The following is an 18,348-nucleotide window of genomic DNA, read 5'->3' on the forward strand; positions in this document are numbered from 1 at the left end:
TAAATGGGATGGTATTGGGATCTGATTTTGGTATTAGATAATAAATGGAACGTGATGGTTAGAAGTAGGTACATTGTTATCCTTATGCCACTTGATTACAAATGAAAGAAGAACTGTTTCTCGCTCGGCGCTTGAGGCACACTATGCTCCGTTTCAACAAATGAGAGTTTTCGGTGGAAATGGTGAACCACGTGAGCTGGTTAGATGCGTGGGTCAGAGAGTTCGTAGACAAACCCCCTTCTTTCTTTTTAGGGTTATATTACTTATTTTAATGTAGACAAACCGAGATCGATGACGACAATCTCAAGCATCATATAACGCGTCATAAGCTTGAAAAACATGAAGGAAATAAAAGAAATGGTGGGGTAGAGTGACAAAAGTCACCCTCCTTAAGACTGTAAACGCCTTTTATGGTGGTTGGGTCTTTGCGAATCAGCCTCCAACATAAAACAGCGTTCCAGTTAAAGCTATCTAGTAATGATGCACTTCAAATACTAGGCTATTAAGGGCACGAAGATTTGCATTCAATTGGATATGAACAACAGGGAAACAAAGCCGAGAGAAAAAACAAAAGAAATTTTCTCAAAAATTATTAAAGAAATGAACAAGCCTCTTCTCTTTATATAGGAGAACAAAAGGCACCCCCAAGGGGTGTCTCCAAAGGATATGCCCATAAAATATGCCTTCCACCATAAGACTTGTTTGTTGACCATTCAAACAGGTCTTCCAATAGGCACATTCATTGGTCATTTAGGTGTCTATTAGGAAGTGTCAAAACCCTCTAATAAATCTTTTATAAAAAAATAAAAAAATATTTTGAATCAAATATTTTAAAATTCTGACATAGTGAAATACGACTTTCAAAAAATAGTCAGTAAACCAGAGAAAAAAAAGGTGTGTTCTTTGGCTATAATACACACACAAGAGGAGAGAGTGAGACCGATACCGATTCCGTATTAGTGGATTGGTACCAAGGGTAAAAAATATAAAAAAAAATCAAATTTTTTGAAGAAAACATGACCGATTGAAACCGATACAGCCCGATCCAAATCAATATCGACAGAGACCAATACCAATTACTGAAACCCTAAGTTAAAGACAGAATAAAAATTTAGAATACTCATTTAAAGTGCCAAGGTACCCCCTTGGACACTCCAAAGTCCTAAAAGTCGGTTAACCTTTTGGGATTGGTGTATGGTTTGTGTGATTACACTTTCATCAAAAAAAGAAAAAAAAAGATACCCCCTTGGAAACGGATCAGGATCGTCTCCAAGGAGCAGCGAACGCCCAAAGTGTTGTCAGCCGTTGGACTGTATCGCACACTTTCCTAAGCATGCGCCGAAATGTGTACGGCACAACTCAACCGTTGGATGCCCCCAGGCAGCACACCCTAAATATCTTGGAAACACCTGTCCAAGAGTAGCCAAAAGAAATATCTCATGAGAGAAGACAAAGAAACTAGCCGTTACCAATGTCTAAAGCATTCTAGATGGCATGCAATGAAAGATCATCGACGCCAACGATGTGTCAAACAATGCTCATCCAATGTCAACAAGACCTAGTTCAACATTAGACAGAATAATATATGTCACGCCAACGATGTGTCAAACAATGCTCATCCAATGTCAACAAGACCTAGTTCAACATTAGACAGAATAATATATGTCAAAGGTCCTCAGGAAGCGAGGTCTCGTGATCAAACCTTCGCTGCTGCATAATTTCTTGGGACCACCCGCCTGAGGCTCACTAGGGCCCAGAAGCTCCCGATTCGTGCGTAGCGCAGGGGTCATGTACGAGCCCAGGGGGGATTTAATCGACCTAAAGTCGGATACCCCTCTTGTCTCCAAAAAATATATATATGTCAAAGGTAGTTGATAAACCCCGAGTCAGAATGCATTTTGTCTAGCATCTTCCGATCAAAAGGAAATCCGAAAACAGGTTCAGGTCCAAAGCACCAAAAAAACAAAACTAAATATTAAGGCTTCACCTCGCCTCGACCTGACACGGATGGCGCCGCCCCCCCCAAAAAAAACAAGAGAACATAATGAACCTTCCTTTCAAGGAACCCTACCCTACCCTTGTAATTCTCATTTCAATATATAAACCTCACTTCATTCTTCTCCATTTCCATTGTGGAACTAACTAAATCCCCCCCCCACACGCACACACAAAAATGCTTTGCTTAAAAGCAATTTCAAAGAGGCCATGGGTTCAAACATTGTGGGAGACCAACAACCAAAACCTTTTTCAGAAAAGTAAAAATTTTGAATCTGAGATAACAGGAGCCATAATTCCAATTCAGCTTAGAAAGAGAGTGTATAAAAACTTCGATTAACTACAAAAAAAAAAATGAATAAACAGATTATTATTATTCAGCAAGTGTATCAATGCTACAAACTTTGCTCGAGTCTACGGAAGAGGAGAAAAAATTGGGCATCATACACAACACAAACAGCATTCAAAATTACATCTTGAAAGGAAGGACCTAAAATACTCAGACCCACAAAAAAAAAAAGAAAAATAAAAAAGAAGACCTTTTGAGATGAATGTAACATAACAGTACATACTATCTTCCAATTACTACTACAAATAGCTTTTAAAAGTTACATGTTGAAAGTGCTGAGATGTAGGAACCAGAACAGACTCATTAGTGGCTATATTGCAACAGGGTGCACAACGTTGAGCCCTACCGCAACCAAAAACTCAATATACTTGTCATGCCCCCTTTGATTGTGCTCAATCTCATCGGTAGCCGCCATATGATTGCTGAGGAGCATGACCACCCATGCCCATCATAGGATTGTAACCAGCTGGCATTGTCGAACCAGGAGGCAATCCAGTAGGAGGACGCATTTGAGTTCCCTGTCCCATCCCCATGTTCATCCCCATCCCCATCCCCATGCCCATGTTCATCCCCATCCCCATCCCCATGCCCATGGGCTGATTCATTACACCCCCACCATAGCCTCCTCCCATGCCCATGCCTGCACCTGGAGCATTCATGCCCATGCCTCCACCTGGAGCATTCATGCCCATCCCCATCCCCCCACCACCACCACCACCCCCCATGCCCATCCCCATGCCCATGCCCATGCCAGAACCCATCATGGGGTTCGGAGGAGCCGCTAGGGCACTCGCTCCAGCACGGCCAATCCCAGAACCAGAACCCATAGCTTTACCCATGGTGATGGTAGATGTTACCGTATTTGCAGCCGGTTTCTCCATTCTCTTCTCCTTGCGGTTGATGGCATCAAAATCGATTCCAATGTCCGCCAGAGGATTGATTTTGGCTGCATGGGAAGATATTGATAGATTAAAGCTCTAGATTTGGTAGATATTAATAAATGTATTAGTAAAACTTTAGCTCAATAATATTTCTTTTAAAAACTAAGTGAAAAGAACTTAAATGCTTCATAATGGAATAGGGATTGCTGGCACTTACATCCAGATATATTCAAATTGACCAACCCTCGGCTCAATGTATCCGCCCAAACTGTAGACTTGGGTTCAAATTTGTTCATAGTTGTCTGCGCTTTAGGAGTTGGTGCTGGAAGAGCTGCTGCCTGTGAAGCAACTTGGACTGTAGGCCCCGCCTGTGGGAGCAAGTTCCCCAGAAAATCACCACTTGGATGAGCAGATGGTCCAAGAGCTGGCTGTGAGGCCACTGGGGCTGTTGATCCGAACTGTGCATAGAAGTTTCCGTTGTTTGGTTGGGTAGGTGGTCCAGTTGGAGCTTGAAAAGCTGGCTGTGAGGTCACTTGGGGAGTTGATCCAGACTGTGCAAAGAAGTTTCCACTGCTTGGTTGGGTAGGTGGTCCAGTTGGAGCTTGAAAAGTTGCTTGTGAGGCCACTGGAGCTGTTGATCCTGACTGTGGGAGGAAATTCCCATAGACATTGCTTCCTGGCTGTGCATGTTGTACAGAAGGTGACCCTGTAGGAGCTTGAAAAGCTGCGTGTGAGGTTACAGGGACAATAGACCCTGATTGGGGGAAGAAATTCCCATGGACATCACTGCTTGGCAGTGCAGGTGTTCCAGTTGATCCTGGGAAAGCTGACTGTGAAGCTACAGGGGCAGTCATTCCAGAAGGTGGGAGGATATTCGCTAGAATATCGGTGTCTTGGTTTGCACTAGACAACTCCGTGGGCAAGAATTGTTGACTAGTTGAAGAATCCTGAACATTAGATCCACTGGGAGTATATGTAATGCCTGGAAATGTGTCTCCAAAGTCGAATCCTGAGACTGTTTCTGTCTTTGGACCCAATGGTTGGATAGCTTCAGAACTTTGAGTCATGGTAGACTGGAAGGAAGCAATTGGAGCGTAAGTCTGCTGCTGGGCTGGTATACTGTTAGGAGTAGGGATAGCCTTGAAAGGAGAATCACCAAAGGGATCTTCAATTGGCTGCATCAGATATTGCACTTTTAGCCGCACAAAATTAAGCATATCAGGAAACGTCAATAAAAGGAAAAGACAATGAACTAAACTTAGGCCTAGAGACACAATTAAACTTAGGCCTGAAAAGTAAAAAATTACATGCTCAGAAATGGAATCCAACCCCACCCCCCCAAACCAAAAAAAAAAAAACTGTGCACGACTGCAATTCATCCTAAATCTAGGTAAAAGAAACAATCCTAAAATCAGACGTATGTTTGTTCACTGCAGAAATATCTCATTACAATGTGAGTGACAGCCACCTCCTTTTATTACTTAAACCTTTTAAAGATTAGCAAATCTGGGGCAGCACACAGGAGGGGTACAACTTGAAGGGGGAAATGGAAGAGAGAGAATTCCCCCAACTTAAAATCATCAATACTACCTGGGTCAATGCAGTTGATGCTTGTGACAATGCTTCGAATGTGGCTTCAGAACCAGAATTTATGTGTGAACCAGCTCCAAAGTCCGTGGTTGAAGAGGAAGCAGGTACGATAGCCAATTGATTTGAGGTAAATGACTCAGTGAGACTACCCAGTAAGTCCATTTCTGCATTACTAGCATTAGGCGGTGCTGCACTAGATGGAGCTGCAGCTTATCACAGAGAAGGCACAACAAATCAGTTCCCAACAGCTTGAAAGGAATTTTCAAGTGCGATCTAGGACAATACATGTTTTCTTGCATAAAGGAAACAAATCACCCAAATGCTGAAAATCATATCCATTGAAGTGTGTTTTGGATTCATTCACTCCAATTATGGTTCATTTTTTTCGTTTCTTGCCAAACGTATACCATGAAACTGTCAATGTCAAGTGGGTCCCACTCAAGATTTTTCTTCTCCCAAGGTTTCTCTCCAAATTAAACAGCCTGGAGGAGCAACCATATAACAACGCAGTGTAAGGTTCTTCACTAATCAATGAAGAAAGGGACAAGTGAACTCAACCTCAAAAGAGTCTCCTTTTAACAGTTCAAGCAACGCAAGCCCACAGCCATGCATTGAACCCTAAGACATCAGCATACATGTAATGAAAGAGTGAGATAGCGCTTAGAGCAGGACACTATTTTTCAGGCAGCAAACTTACTCTCTCTTTCTAACACAGGAGAGCTTAGGGACTCAAGGGCTGTACTTAATCTTCGGGCTAACATAGTAAAGAGAAGGAGAATGGGCAAAATTGTGCCTCAAATGTAAACAGTAAACACTAACAAAGCCTTTTTTTACCCTCCCCTTGCCAAAGGCAGACTGCAAAGATACAGACAGTTGCTGATATCAATGTATGTAATGCAAGGCATACAAAAGACAAGGTATTACAACAAAATTATATTGCTCACACCAAATTTTAAGAGATTTTCCGTTTTCCATTCAGATGAAATAATGTAGGGGGCGGAAATGTTATATAGAGTATAAATTAATGAAATAAATATGCAAAAGCAAACTTAGACTTTATAACCGACTCAAAAAGTGGGGTATGAAGTAAAAAAATGTAGATTTAACCTTAGCTAGGTCATTTAGTGGCCCTAAATAGTCATCATGTAAAACAGCAAAATCAAACTAAAGAGACACCAAATAGTTTGATTGACCAAGAGGATTTGGACAAAGATTCTAACCTTATATTAATGGTCAATATGGTCTCATTACTGTGTCATTCACAATGTTCTTGGTCCTAATGTCATTTTTAAAAAAATATTTAAATAAATTATGTCATCCACTAATGGACAATTATGATCAAATGAATGCACTGAAAGGGAAATGAAGTTCCTAACAGAAGATTCATAGCTAAGCTAAGGAACCCAACAGCCTGCTTATAAAATAGACCACTCAAAGAAATATATATATATATATAACCTTGCTCCTTGGGGATATCAATGATACATTAATCTAGATGGAAATTGCAAGAAATAATACACATGCCCACCCATGGTTTTATGTATCGGCCGATACGTATCGGTATCGGTGGTTACCGATATGATACAGGCTGATATGTATCTATTTTTTTTTAAAAATATTATGTATCGATTGGTATCGCATGGTATCAGCCATATGGCCCGATACGACACAATACCATCGATACATACAGATACATGTCGATATGTCTATTAAAGCCTTCAGTGAGAGTATCAGTATGTATTGAGCTGTATCGGCAGATACGGCTCAATACGATAAGATACATCTCGATACAGCCATTAAAAGGCCCAAGTTGGTTTCAGTCTCGGTACAGAACCCAGGAAAATCGGGAAAAAAAGGCCAAGAACTCCCAACCGAGAGTCCTAAAAAGGCCCTTTAACTAAGTTTTTTGCATAAATTTGAGTTGGGGTTTTTAATCCACAGTCAAAATTGATTCAAGGGGTGTTAAAACACATAAGTTTGGATCATTGAACAAGCTGAAATTAGAGATTGAAGGAGATTTCACAGAAAAAGGTAGGTTTCACCAAAAATTAAAAAAAAAAACTCAATTTTTATAACAATTTCAACTTAATGCACTAGTCTCGTTAAACGTTGTTCTCCATTTTAGTGTTTACACATGATACATATTATATATTGCTTATTGATATTGTTTTTTGCTCCAAGACTGTAGTTCCATGTGTGTCTTGACCATTTTCATGTGTATCTTTAGCATATCTTGCGTATATCCAATACTATACGTCTCTTAAAATCACCCTTCAGATACGAAACCTGATACCGATACTTAAAACCTTGTGCCCACCACCACCTCTTCTACCATGTCATGTCACGCACTCACACTACACTACAAGTCTACAGAACTAGCATAATAAAGTGTCATTATATTAAAACATGGCACAGTCTAGCATCCTAATTATAGAGCTCATCATACCGGAAACGGAACTGGAAACTGAACCACGCGGGTCAAATTCATCAAAACCATCAACCACCTGGTTTGCAGATGGTGCTGTAGTGTCAGGCACAGCAGTCACTTGAGTTTGTACTGCACTTTGAGGAGGAGATGATGCTTTAGGAACAGGTGCTGCTTCAGTTTCTCCATCCCTTTCATTGTGGAAAATGTCAAAAAAAACCAAAAGGTGATAGCATGCTAAACCTAATGCATATCAATGAACAAAAATCCTTACCTTTCATCATGAACAGGAACCCGAGCATCACTCACTACCTCCTCGTAGCTAGGAGGAGCACCAATGTTTTGTTCTGAATACTTTCGCTCAAGTTGCCTATAAAGGGAAGAAAAAAATCCAATTTCTGATAAGCAGGAAGGACTAACTGTTGATTCACCTAGAAATACTGACAAGATAAAAGCTTGCAACAATTGTAACACAGTTTAAAGGAAAACAAGGCTACTCAATGTTCACCTTCCACCCTGAGAATAGTCATCAGCCCTTGCACCACTGCTTCTGCAAAAGGGGGAGGGGGAACTATAGATAAATATTTCTTCAAGGTTGACAAACTAGTAATATTGAAAGAACAGAGTGTTGCTTCCCAAATATAACTAATAACAGCATTTGGGGAGGTAACATAAAGAAAAACGGAACACTGTATTCTGGAAAGTAATGATACAATGCTAATTGAAAGCAAAAGCATACCGAGATGAATAGCGACCATCATCCTCATAGGCACGGTCTCTATCTCCATCAGAGCTCCTACTTCTTGAGCCATACTGGTAGTCATCATTGCTTCGACTTCTTCCTCGGTAATCATCATCCCTATAACCATCTTTGCTATGGCGGTCATCAGAATCCCTACCGTAACGGTCTTCATCACGGCTGTATGAGTCACCACCTCTACTGTATCTGTCGTCATCCTTGTATCCCCACTCCCTCTCTCTTTCTTTCCCATAGCCATTACGTTCTTCATCTCTACTTCCATAACGATCGTCATCATATCGATCACCATAGCCTCCTGTACTTGAATATGAACCGGGCTTATACATTCCACCCGCTGAGGATGTCCCACGAAACCTATACAGTTACATAAACAAAGTCACAAATTTCAATTCCAACAAGGGAAATTCCAGGAAAAGTTTAGCCCTTCTTTTCTAATTGGAACCTGGATAACCTAAAAGGCCTGTGCATAGAAAGTTCTTTGTCCCTTTCTTTATGGGGCTTAAGAGCATAAGCAAGAAAAACCCGAAAGTGTTTCTTACATTACCAGAAATCCTTGGATATTCTGCTGATATGACATCAGAAGCATTAAAAAACTAAGGTGTCAAGTATCGGTATCGGGCAGCATATCAAAAAACTGATTTAAAAGTTATGTATTGTAGAGATATCAGAGAGACGCTTAAGATATACATTGATAGCATGGATATGATTATGATGCCTGCAAAACAAGTGTTTTAAGCATTGTGCACCATAAATAAGCAAAAAAATAATGACATCCAGCCAATGTCAGGTTATCTCTGTCTTCACGGCATTTAATGGTAAGTGCAATATCAAACCTAATAATAAATAATAAAAAGCAATAAGAAGATTTGAAAAAGAAAAAACTATTTGTGTATTACCCACTAGCTTAAAGTAACCCTTTAAGGTCCAAACCAAGCAAGCAATATGTAAGTATAAACATACTATTTGGTATTAAGTAACATAATTATGTATATACACATTAACCATACTACACTCTACGAGTAACATATTAAACAAATCTGAAGTAGTAAATAACTATTACTAATAAATACTTTACAACAAATATAATTATATTACTAATAAATACTTTACAACAAATATAATTATATGTTATAGATCACAGAACATTCAAGATGATCCAAATCTATGTCAGTTTTTCAGTTTACATGTGATACTTGAAAAAACAAGCAAGAAAAACTAAGACTCAAGCAAAAAAAAAAAAATCAATTTTTTAACATATTTCAATCAGCAGCTTTGATGTTTGATCTCAACTTTAATGAGCTTTACTTTAAAAAAAATTGTTTGTTTAATTAGTCCTGCTATGTTGTTTTTTGAATGTAGATGGGATCCAATTAGGTTTTGACCAAAAAATCAGAGTAGGAAGAAGTTTTCTTTCAAAAACTGGGATTTTTGGGTTTTAGAAGCCTGTGTATCGAGTGTATCAATGATCAATCCGTATCGCCCTGTAATGGTCTGTATTAGTACCATAATCATATAAGCCCATATTGATACCGTATCGGTTCTATACATAAATTTTTTACGTATCGGTTCTCTGTTGTATCAACATAGCAATATCTCAATATGTATCGGCCGTATTGTATAGATATTTGATACCATGAATATAACTCTCACAAGATTCAATGTGTAAGCCATAGAAGCAAATAAACTTCTTTACAATATATTTTCTCCTAAATATCCTTATTGTGTCATCGGTTAACAATATTAAGCTACACGTGAAAAAATGCAGCAACTGATTTAGAAAGCATACTCACTTATCCCTATTAGCAGCAGCTTTCTGTCTAGCTTCCTCAATCCTTTCCTTATCATTCACTAGTGTGACGAGACTTTGAGATTTCTTTCTGACATTGTTTCCCTGATCCCTCCCACTAGAATCAATATATTGAAAATCGGCCAGAGTCTGCATGAGAATAACTTGTTATCAGTATTCCAGAAACCTATGTAACAAGAACACCCAGCAACACATCACAAACGCCGACAGTTATAAGAAGTAAAAGTTGTCAAATGGCATTAAGGAATTCGAAATTACCGATATTTGGTATGCATGCTCCCTGATCTCATCTATGACACGCTCCGACCCATGAGCCACCAAGTATTCTAGAATGATCAATGACTGAAGATCAAAGCAATAAGTAGTTAGAAGTTCATGTCTTAGAAAATTGGGTAGAGGAAAATAAGGGCAAAGAACATTGTAGATAGTGACCCCTATACAAATTTCTCTTTGCACCTGTATATGTCATATCCAGGAAAGAATGCAATGATTACAAATAATACCAGAGAAGGCCTTGCATGAATAAATGGAGGACTAAAAAATATGTTGGCACAACAACAAATAGCTCAAAAATTGCAGACCTTGTACACATGCCGCCAATTTTTGCCAGTATCATTTATTCTCTTCCATATTACCGCCATGATCATCTGGTATTCATGACTGCAGAGATACTATGTAGATTAGCACTTATGGAATGACAGAAGACAGGCAATGCATAACAAGGACTGTCAATACAAACTCACTAGTTCCTAGTAGCCTGTGCAATGTCTGCTAGATGTGAACCATGCGGACCCCATGGTTCATTGCTAGTAGCATCAAGTACCTGCAAAATAACAGGAAATAGGGCTTGTAAGTTTCAAAGAACAGAAACTAACAGACAAACCAATTGAGTTAAGCAAAGCTAAAGATTGAAAGTCAATAATGCTGGCTTCCAAGACTCTAGTGTTTGAGAGCTTGAACCATAGGGACCATGTATGGAAAATGGGTGTAAATCCCGTAAGAGCAGAAATCTCCAGCTCCTCTTGAGGATCTTAGATTTTCTCATTCTCTTTGATTTGAGTCCCTACTTTTGGAAACCAATCAACTGATCATTATTGGTTGGTATAGCAGGCATTGCACTGTCCCATGGAGATTCTCACACCATCTGAGAGGGTTCCTTCATTTTGCATCGAGATTGAACATTTTGTTCCACTGGATAGTCGATACTTTGTCAGGTGAAAACTAAAAAGCAAAGGTGCATCCAGGGCCTCCTTGTGTTGTGGAACCTCCATACTTCAGGGCTGACTTGAGCCCCATTGTTTTCAGTTCTCCATTGCAATGATTTTAGGTGATCTGCTAGCCTTCGAAATTAGTCTGTAGCGTTTGTACTTCAATCCTTACACTAATATCTTTAATAAAGGAAATGAATCGAGCAATGTCCTGTGAGGGTTTATCCTAACATGTGTTTTGAAGCGCTGAAATCAAGTACATACAAATTAGATTGAAAAGACATAAGCTTACCTTCTGTTCTATCCCAGGAATTTTGAGTACTTTCTTGTTTACCTCTCTCTTACTGCAAACACGGAGAACAATATCACTTAATGTTGTGGATTCTAGAATATTTGCATGCATTAGAATTAATTTCTAATGAAAATTTGAGAAACTCCAATAGTGGATGGAATCAACACCGAAATGAAGGTCATAATATAAGACCTTTTGAAATTTTATATTTCTCCAAGGTTTCTTTCAAGAAACTACCTTTCTTCTTTTCTTTTCTCTCTTTTGCATGTCTCAGTGTTGTTTTCTCGGTAAAGTTTCTTTCTGTGTCTTTTTTTTTTTTTTTTTTTTTTGGGGGGGGTTGGGGTGAGGGGAAAGGATCCTCTATGATAAGGTTAAAGCCTTAAATTTAAACACAAAACAGGGTTAACCAATTATAAATTATGAAGAGCATTTCTTACAGGTCTCTGACAGTTTGACCTAAAGCCTTCTTCATTGTCGCTACAATCCAAGTGCACAGTTAAATGCAATCAAAACCTTATCACGAACTGCGGCAAGTCTCACAGAACATCACCTGTGTAGAAAAAATTACAACTAAGAAACAATAAACAAGTAATAAACAGAGCTACCAACCAAGTAATGCTATCAGACAAGTCATACCAAGCATCATAGGAAAATAATCCAGACACAGTAGCATTAGAAAACATATATCAGAAATCACCAAGATGTAATAATAACTCATGCAGCTTTTTTAATAAATGGAACTCTTGGTAAAACCTAAAGCAGATATAATCAGAAGAAAATATCCAGAGAAGATGATAAACATGACTAGCAAATCAGATAAAAGCAAACATGTGGAAGCCACATAAAAAGTACAAAAATTAAAGGAGAAAGTAACCACACTACCGCGGTTCGATGGTTTCTGCATTAAATAAAGCAAACTAAACCAAGAAAGAAACCACATCATTACCAACACAAATCAGATACCATCCTCAATTACAACTTGACCAAAAAACCGCACATGGTCACATAAAACATAGCTTCAGAACCATGTAGAGCTCAATAAAAGAAAGGAATCAAATAGGTATATCTTTTCAGATAACAACAATGTCAATATAATCTTAAAAGTGGTGTATAACCTCTGAAGAATTTTCCTATCATGACTAAATTCACCATTTCTCCTAGATAAACAACTCATCTAGATCAACACAATAAGTAAAATAATTGAGAACTGAAACCTTTAAAAAGAAAACCCTAAATATCGAAATCAGATCCAAAAAAGTAAATTTTAGAACACATTCCCCTAATATGCAACCTACATTAGATACAAAACTCCCAACAGATGAAACTTTTAAAGATAGCAAACAACGTATAACAATCAAAGGCACCTGAAACCAGCTACCAAGAGTAAAATCTACAGCAAACTAAAGAAAAAACAACAAAGACTAATATCCTTTTCGATCTAGATTGCAAACACGTGGCAAGCAAAATTCCAATAAAGAAACTCAATATCATTGAATCAACAAGAAACAATATATAAGCGGAAGAAAAAAAGAATAATTCTGTCTTAAAAATTGAAAATTGAAACCATATTCAATAATCAAATCGTAAATCACGAAAATCTCAGCTTCATAACCAACAAAACCTCAACGAAATCAACAAAATTCAGAGGCCTATAAGCCTAAATCGGTCAAAAAAACCCTGAAAATCCTCATTAGATCAACAAAACAAATGCAATCACAAAGAGAGATCGGAAGAATGATTACCAGCAAATATGCGTCAGCAAAAATGGAAGATCGAAGACCAGATCTGTTGGTGATAGATAGACAGTGAAGACAGAATCAATGAAGAGCATAAATCACAAAATGCCTTTTTCGAATTCTTCTTTTTTACTCAGGAAAGAATGACCCAAGGACGGGCTCTTCCTCTCTCTCTCTCTAAGAATACGGAGAAGAGAGAACAAAAGGAGACGAAGACAGCACACCTTGAACGCGGAATATTAAGACATTTTTTTTTAGTTTTTTTTATTTTTTTATTTTAAAAGCTTTCTGTTTATAGCTCCCTGTAATTGAAACAAGTGTAAAAGAACGCTACCCGGTCGTAGAAAAAAAGCTGGAATGCACTAAGGGCGAGCTCGAATTACAGAATTGCCCTCGTAGTTGTTAAAGAGTGTCTGATATACAAAGAAAATAATAAATTTAAGGTAGTTCACGGTTCACCTAGGTATCTCTGATGAGTGCCACGTGGAATGATGATGGTGGTCACTGAACAATCATTAGATAAGGGGTTATGTCAAATTAATGGGTGGCCATGGGAGGCTCGGTAATAGGTTAGGTTCATTACAGGTTTTGGTTAATCCAATTCGGATTTAGAAACTATGATCACGGCTCAAATCAAGCACTCCGAATCCTAACTCCTAACAATTTACCAAAAAAAAAATCCTAACTCCTAACACACGCTAACTGATCGAACAAATGAGGAAAAAAATCCTCTCCAATGCCCTAAAAGTGCAATGCGGTATAGGTCGGGGTTGAGAGCTCGACACCTGACAGACGCAACATCCAATGATGTCAAGCTTGTGAAGAAAAAAAAACTGACTCAATCAATCTCAGACCGTTGAATGTCGCGTCTACCAGGTGTCGAGTTTTCAACCCCAAACTGCACTACACTCTACGATCAAGGAATTAAAGAGGATTTTAATCCAACCGATGGAGGTAGGTCTTGGAGGTAAGACCGTAAGATCGTAGTGGCTTCAACCAATATAGGTTTAAGCCGCCCTTCCCTCACCCCTTCAATTGAGATACCAAGTATAGGAGAAGATATTCGATGAGAAACACAATACCATCACCATTAGTGGCCCCTTCTGCTGCCCCAAGAAGCTTGCTAAAAAGCTATGTTACAAAGCCGAAAATGCCATTAACTGCTTCAAGATCGTCGAGAAAAAGCCTCATGAGCCATCCAAACCCGCCGATCCCGATCCCAATCCACCACCACCTCATCCCGTTGATCCTCCCAATGTGGTTGTTGTTGTTGTTGTTGAGGTTCCTCTGCCTGCACCCGATCCTATGCCTAAACCATCCATCTCTGCTTTCTTCTCATCCACCCCCTTTGTTGTTTTGATTTTCTGTTATGATCGATCTTCACCAGAAATCCAACACCTCTGAGAGACCGAACTCCGGTCATCTCCTTAGGTAACAATGACCTTCAAGAGTAGAAATCAGGGGAATAATGGAAGAAGAGGTTTATTTTAACAAGAAGGGTAATTTGGTCAATATATGATATATTCTAATGTTTTAGTCTCAAGCTAAGAGAGTGGTTTATTTATTAATTATTTTGGAAAACAGGGGAGGTAATTATCCGAAACTCGCAAATGGATTTGTAATTTTGCCACCTTAGGGGAGGTATGCATAAATTACCTTCTTCTTTTTTTTTTAAAGAAAAGAGAGGTTAAAGTATGGATTCAGCACTCAAAATAGGGTTCGGCCCAAGGTGATTGGTCAAACCATAAAACAAGTACGTATCATGGTATGATTCGAGGAAGGTGTTAGGCACCCCGATCTGGCTAGCTTAAAAGTTGACCTTCTTGGATAATCTGCTTTTCAATATCAATAGATACTATAGACATTTTAGATTGTTTTTAACCATAAACAAGAGAACAAAGAAGGTTGAGAATACTACTGTATATACTGGATTTTGTCACCCCTTCTTGCCGTTGGAGCTTAGAACAATCTCCAAGGTTTTGCACCGTGGAAAATGATCATTTTACCTCTAGAGTAATTTTAATGCCCAAATATTATCAAAATGGGCTGAGAGTTTCTAGATAAAATATTTTATGATATTAAAATATGTCTTAAAATTTGGTGCAATACAAAGACCGTTTTGACCATCATTTCATCAAATCCTAATTTTACTGGCCCTGTCTGCTTTGGAAAACAAATCTAACTGTGCCTTAGCCAAATTTATGGTGTATCTTTGCATCACTGATTAAAGTATTTAAAATTATTTTCGATGATATATGGATCGTCAAAATCTGAAGTCGGATCTCCCGGAATCACTTACAGAAGTTTGAAGAAAAGGTGATCGCATTGCGGACCCTTATGCTTCAGACCAAGGTTCTAAAACTCGGGTTTCGACCAGCCAGAAAACGAGTTCGTCTTGGTTTCAACCATATCTTAGTCGAAACTTAAGACTTTCTCCAAACTAACTCGAACCTTGGTTTCGAGGCCCAAAAGTTGGTTTTTTACCCTGATTCTTGTTGTGCTGCCCATTTTTTACATTTTAAACTCAATCCATGCATTAGTTTCACATAGAGAACACTAAAAATATTACTTGTGGTTTTGATCCAAGTTTGATACTGTATATTGTTCTTGGACATGGTATCAAATAAGGTTTGATCGGAACATAACTCCTTCAATATAAATGAGATTTAAGCAATCTTGGATTTGTTAGAAAGTTTTGTTTTGATAGCTTTCCAATAAGTCCAAGATTGTTTAAATCTGATTTATATTGAAGGAATTATGTGCCGGTCAAACTTAATTTGGTGTGCGCGAATGCTGTCAAAATCACTCTAAATGAAAATATTTTTTTGGACATCAAAACAAATGAATATTTTACTGCACTTTTGGTTTTTAGCAATGTTTTGCCATATTGACATTTATGAAATTTTTAGATTTGAGAAAAACCCCAGCATTAGAATGTTGAAAATTGCACTTACCGTCGAAAATCCAGTTTTTGTTCTTGAACTGGGAGGTTGATTTTTTTTCCTTTATGAAATTTTATTTTTTATCTATTTTTATTGGATTCAAATAGGGGGTATTTGCTTATTTATGAATAATATCTTAAGTAAATGAAACTTAAATGATATTAGACATAACTAAGTGTCTATCCTGATTTCTGGTAGTTTCTAGCATAAATACATGTCTGTCCAAGTTTCATGCCAAGTTTCCCCTAGTTTCGATGGGCATGTGTCGAAACCACCGAAATATGGTTGAAACTGACCGAAACCATCGAAACCTGGTCGAATCCAGGGATTTTATAAAATCCCCCTTCAACTCATCTCGAAAACCTGGGAAACCGAATTAACTCGATGGTTTCGACAGGTTTCGATCGAGTTTTTGTTCCATGCTCTCATCTCTCCTCTCTCATGAGTTAGTCCCTCTCATGACTTAGTCCCTCAATAGTCCCTCGGAAAGCTAGGAACCCCTGGAGAAAGTCTGAATCTAGGGAAGTCCCGCAAAAATTCAATGAGAGTATAGTTTCTCCCAAAATCCCATAATTTCTCAAAGTATCCCAGAAGTATTGAATTACCCCCAAATCGCAGCAGAAGTACCAGAGAGCTCCAGAAATCCTCGCCTGAGATCCAAAAAGTCAAATTTCTCTCTCTAACCAAATTTCACTAGGAAGCTCTAATGTAAGTAGCCCCCAAATTGCTACAAAGTATCGAAAATCTCTGAAAATTCCCAAATAAGACAATTTTAGGCCCTAAAGTGATTTTTCTCTATGCTCATCTATTAGCCCGAGAAGTGTTGAATTGATCCCGGATTGCTACAAAAGTGCTAGAAGTCCTTTGAATTCCCCGACAAGCCCCTTTTGGGCCCCAAAATAGTATTTTTCTCTCTTATTATTTACGTACATTTACTCAATTTCCTGTATTCATTAAGAATATGTAATTGCCTTTTCTTAATTGTGAACCCGGGTTAGGATTTTTCAGCCCTAACCTAGGCTTTTACCAGCATTTCGAGATATATTGTTTTAATTACCATACATGCCATTGTCATGCTATATTAGTACTACATAATTGCATGTCTTCCCAAACCCCCAACACACTATTTTGATGTTGATCTTTTTTCCAAAATACACATACAATACATCGTTAGACTGCCAAACTTCTAGGAAGGATCTGATAGACATTTGAACAATGTTATCATCCCAATCCTTTCAAAATCAGTGGCCAGACCCTTGTGGTGGTCAAAACCCTAAGAATTTTCACAGTCATGTACTGAAAATACAGGTGACCTAATCCCTATTAAGGCTACATAAGCAACCTGACCTGTAAGTCATAATCATTAATTCATATAGATAATCATGCATTCATATGGATAATCATTTATACATCATTCATATACACATATAGCCGCACACATACATACACATGCATTCACCACGATCCCTATCCTCGCATGTAATCTCACTCATGCATACCAAACTACGTTTGATTTGATTTCCTAACCATTTGGGATACGAAAGCAACCGGGCAAACTTATGCCTTGGTTTGGTCACTCTTCTATAGGTGTATTTAGAATTTGACACCTCTCTTTCTCTCTCTCTTAGCTCAACACAGGCTTATTCGCAAGCCTAGCCCCAGCCTGAACTTGGGCCTAGAATTCCTAACCATAGCCCAGGCCCGTATTATTTTTTTTAATCTTCTTTATCATAAGTTCATCAATCAACTCTAACAACATCAAATAAAAATCTAAAACATATTGCTTGATTTTTGAATCACTTCATTCTTGTTTTGCTAATGAAAAAAGTCCTTTCCAATTTGAAAAGAAATTCTACCAAAATAAAAAAAATATAAAAAGAATTGGGGTTTTTTGAATGTATTTATCGAATTACCCAATCCTTTTTTGGTAGGACCTGTGTACTTTTATATGCATATGCAATGTAGGCAATCCCTTTCTGTAGGATATACTAACATTCTTCAAATCCCTTTTTTGGGGGCTTTTTCCTTAATCTTTTAATCTTTTTTATTTTTTGTAGTCTTTTTTTGCTCTAAAATGTCTCTCAAGGATTAAGAGAAAGGCATAGCCACTCTGGGGCAAGGTTCTAAAACTCAAGTTTCGACTAGCCAAAAATCGAGTTGAACTCAGTTTCGACCATATCTCGGTCGAAACCTGGAACTTTCTCCAAGGTAACTCGAATATTGATTTCGAGGCCCAAAAGTTATTTTTTTTGTCATGATTCATGTTGTGCTACCTATTTTTTACATTTTAAATCCAGTCAATGCATTAGTTTCACATAGAGAACACTAAAATAATACTTGTGATTTTGATCCAAGTTTGATAC

The 18,348-nt window shown here is 38.2% G+C and overlaps 1 protein-coding gene and 1 long non-coding RNA gene across 7 annotated transcripts; one reads left to right on the forward strand and one right to left on the reverse strand.

The window, feature by feature from the left end:
* Window positions 1-2,350: 2,350 nt before the first annotated feature.
* LOC122670912 (clathrin interactor EPSIN 2) lies at window positions 2,351-13,281 on the reverse strand. Of its 6 annotated transcripts, XM_043867951.1 has the most exons (16): window positions 13,050-13,280; window positions 11,745-11,857; window positions 11,308-11,359; window positions 10,551-10,630; window positions 10,389-10,467; window positions 10,066-10,149; window positions 9,791-9,936; window positions 7,980-8,354; window positions 7,749-7,790; window positions 7,515-7,610; window positions 7,262-7,431; window positions 4,816-5,024; window positions 3,443-4,400; window positions 3,072-3,290; window positions 2,932-3,011; window positions 2,351-2,877 (listed from the first exon to the last, which is right to left on the reverse strand). In XM_043867951.1, the coding sequence occupies exons 2-16, from the start codon at window positions 11,777-11,779 to the stop codon at window positions 2,743-2,745; spliced, it is 2,760 nt and encodes a 919-aa protein (XP_043723886.1). In that variant the 5' UTR covers window positions 11,780-11,857; window positions 13,050-13,280; the 3' UTR covers window positions 2,351-2,742. The 6 variants fall into 6 exon arrangements, with proteins under 6 accessions (XP_043723886.1, XP_043723884.1, XP_043723885.1 ...); XM_043867949.1 differs by having other exon boundaries at window positions 2,351-3,290; window positions 3,443-3,550; window positions 3,584-4,400; window positions 13,050-13,281; XM_043867950.1 differs by having other exon boundaries at window positions 2,351-3,011.
* Window positions 5,482-5,812, forward strand: LOC122670913. The gene is made up of 2 exons (XR_006334284.1): window positions 5,482-5,577; window positions 5,685-5,812. It is a non-coding gene; the product is annotated as an uncharacterized LOC122670913 (long non-coding RNA).
* Window positions 13,282-18,348: the final 5,067 nt, after the last annotated feature.

The sequence above is a fragment of the Telopea speciosissima genome, chromosome 8 (assembly GCF_018873765.1).
Source record: "Telopea speciosissima isolate NSW1024214 ecotype Mountain lineage chromosome 8, Tspe_v1, whole genome shotgun sequence".
In the NCBI taxonomy this organism is placed as follows: Eukaryota; Viridiplantae; Streptophyta; class Magnoliopsida; order Proteales; family Proteaceae; genus Telopea; species Telopea speciosissima.

Coding starts and splice junctions, on each gene's coding strand:
- LOC122670912 (XM_043867946.1), bottom strand. CDS start 11,779: ATGAAGAAGGCTTTAGGTCAAACTGTCAGAGACCT. Junction 11,360..11,744: donor GGTCAAACTGTCAGAGACCT/GTAAGAAATGCT, acceptor CCGTGTTTGCAG/TAAGAGAGAGGTAAACAAGA. Junction 9,937..10,065: donor AGCATGCATACCAAATATCG/GTAATTTCGAAT, acceptor ATTCTCATGCAG/ACTCTGGCCGATTTTCAATA.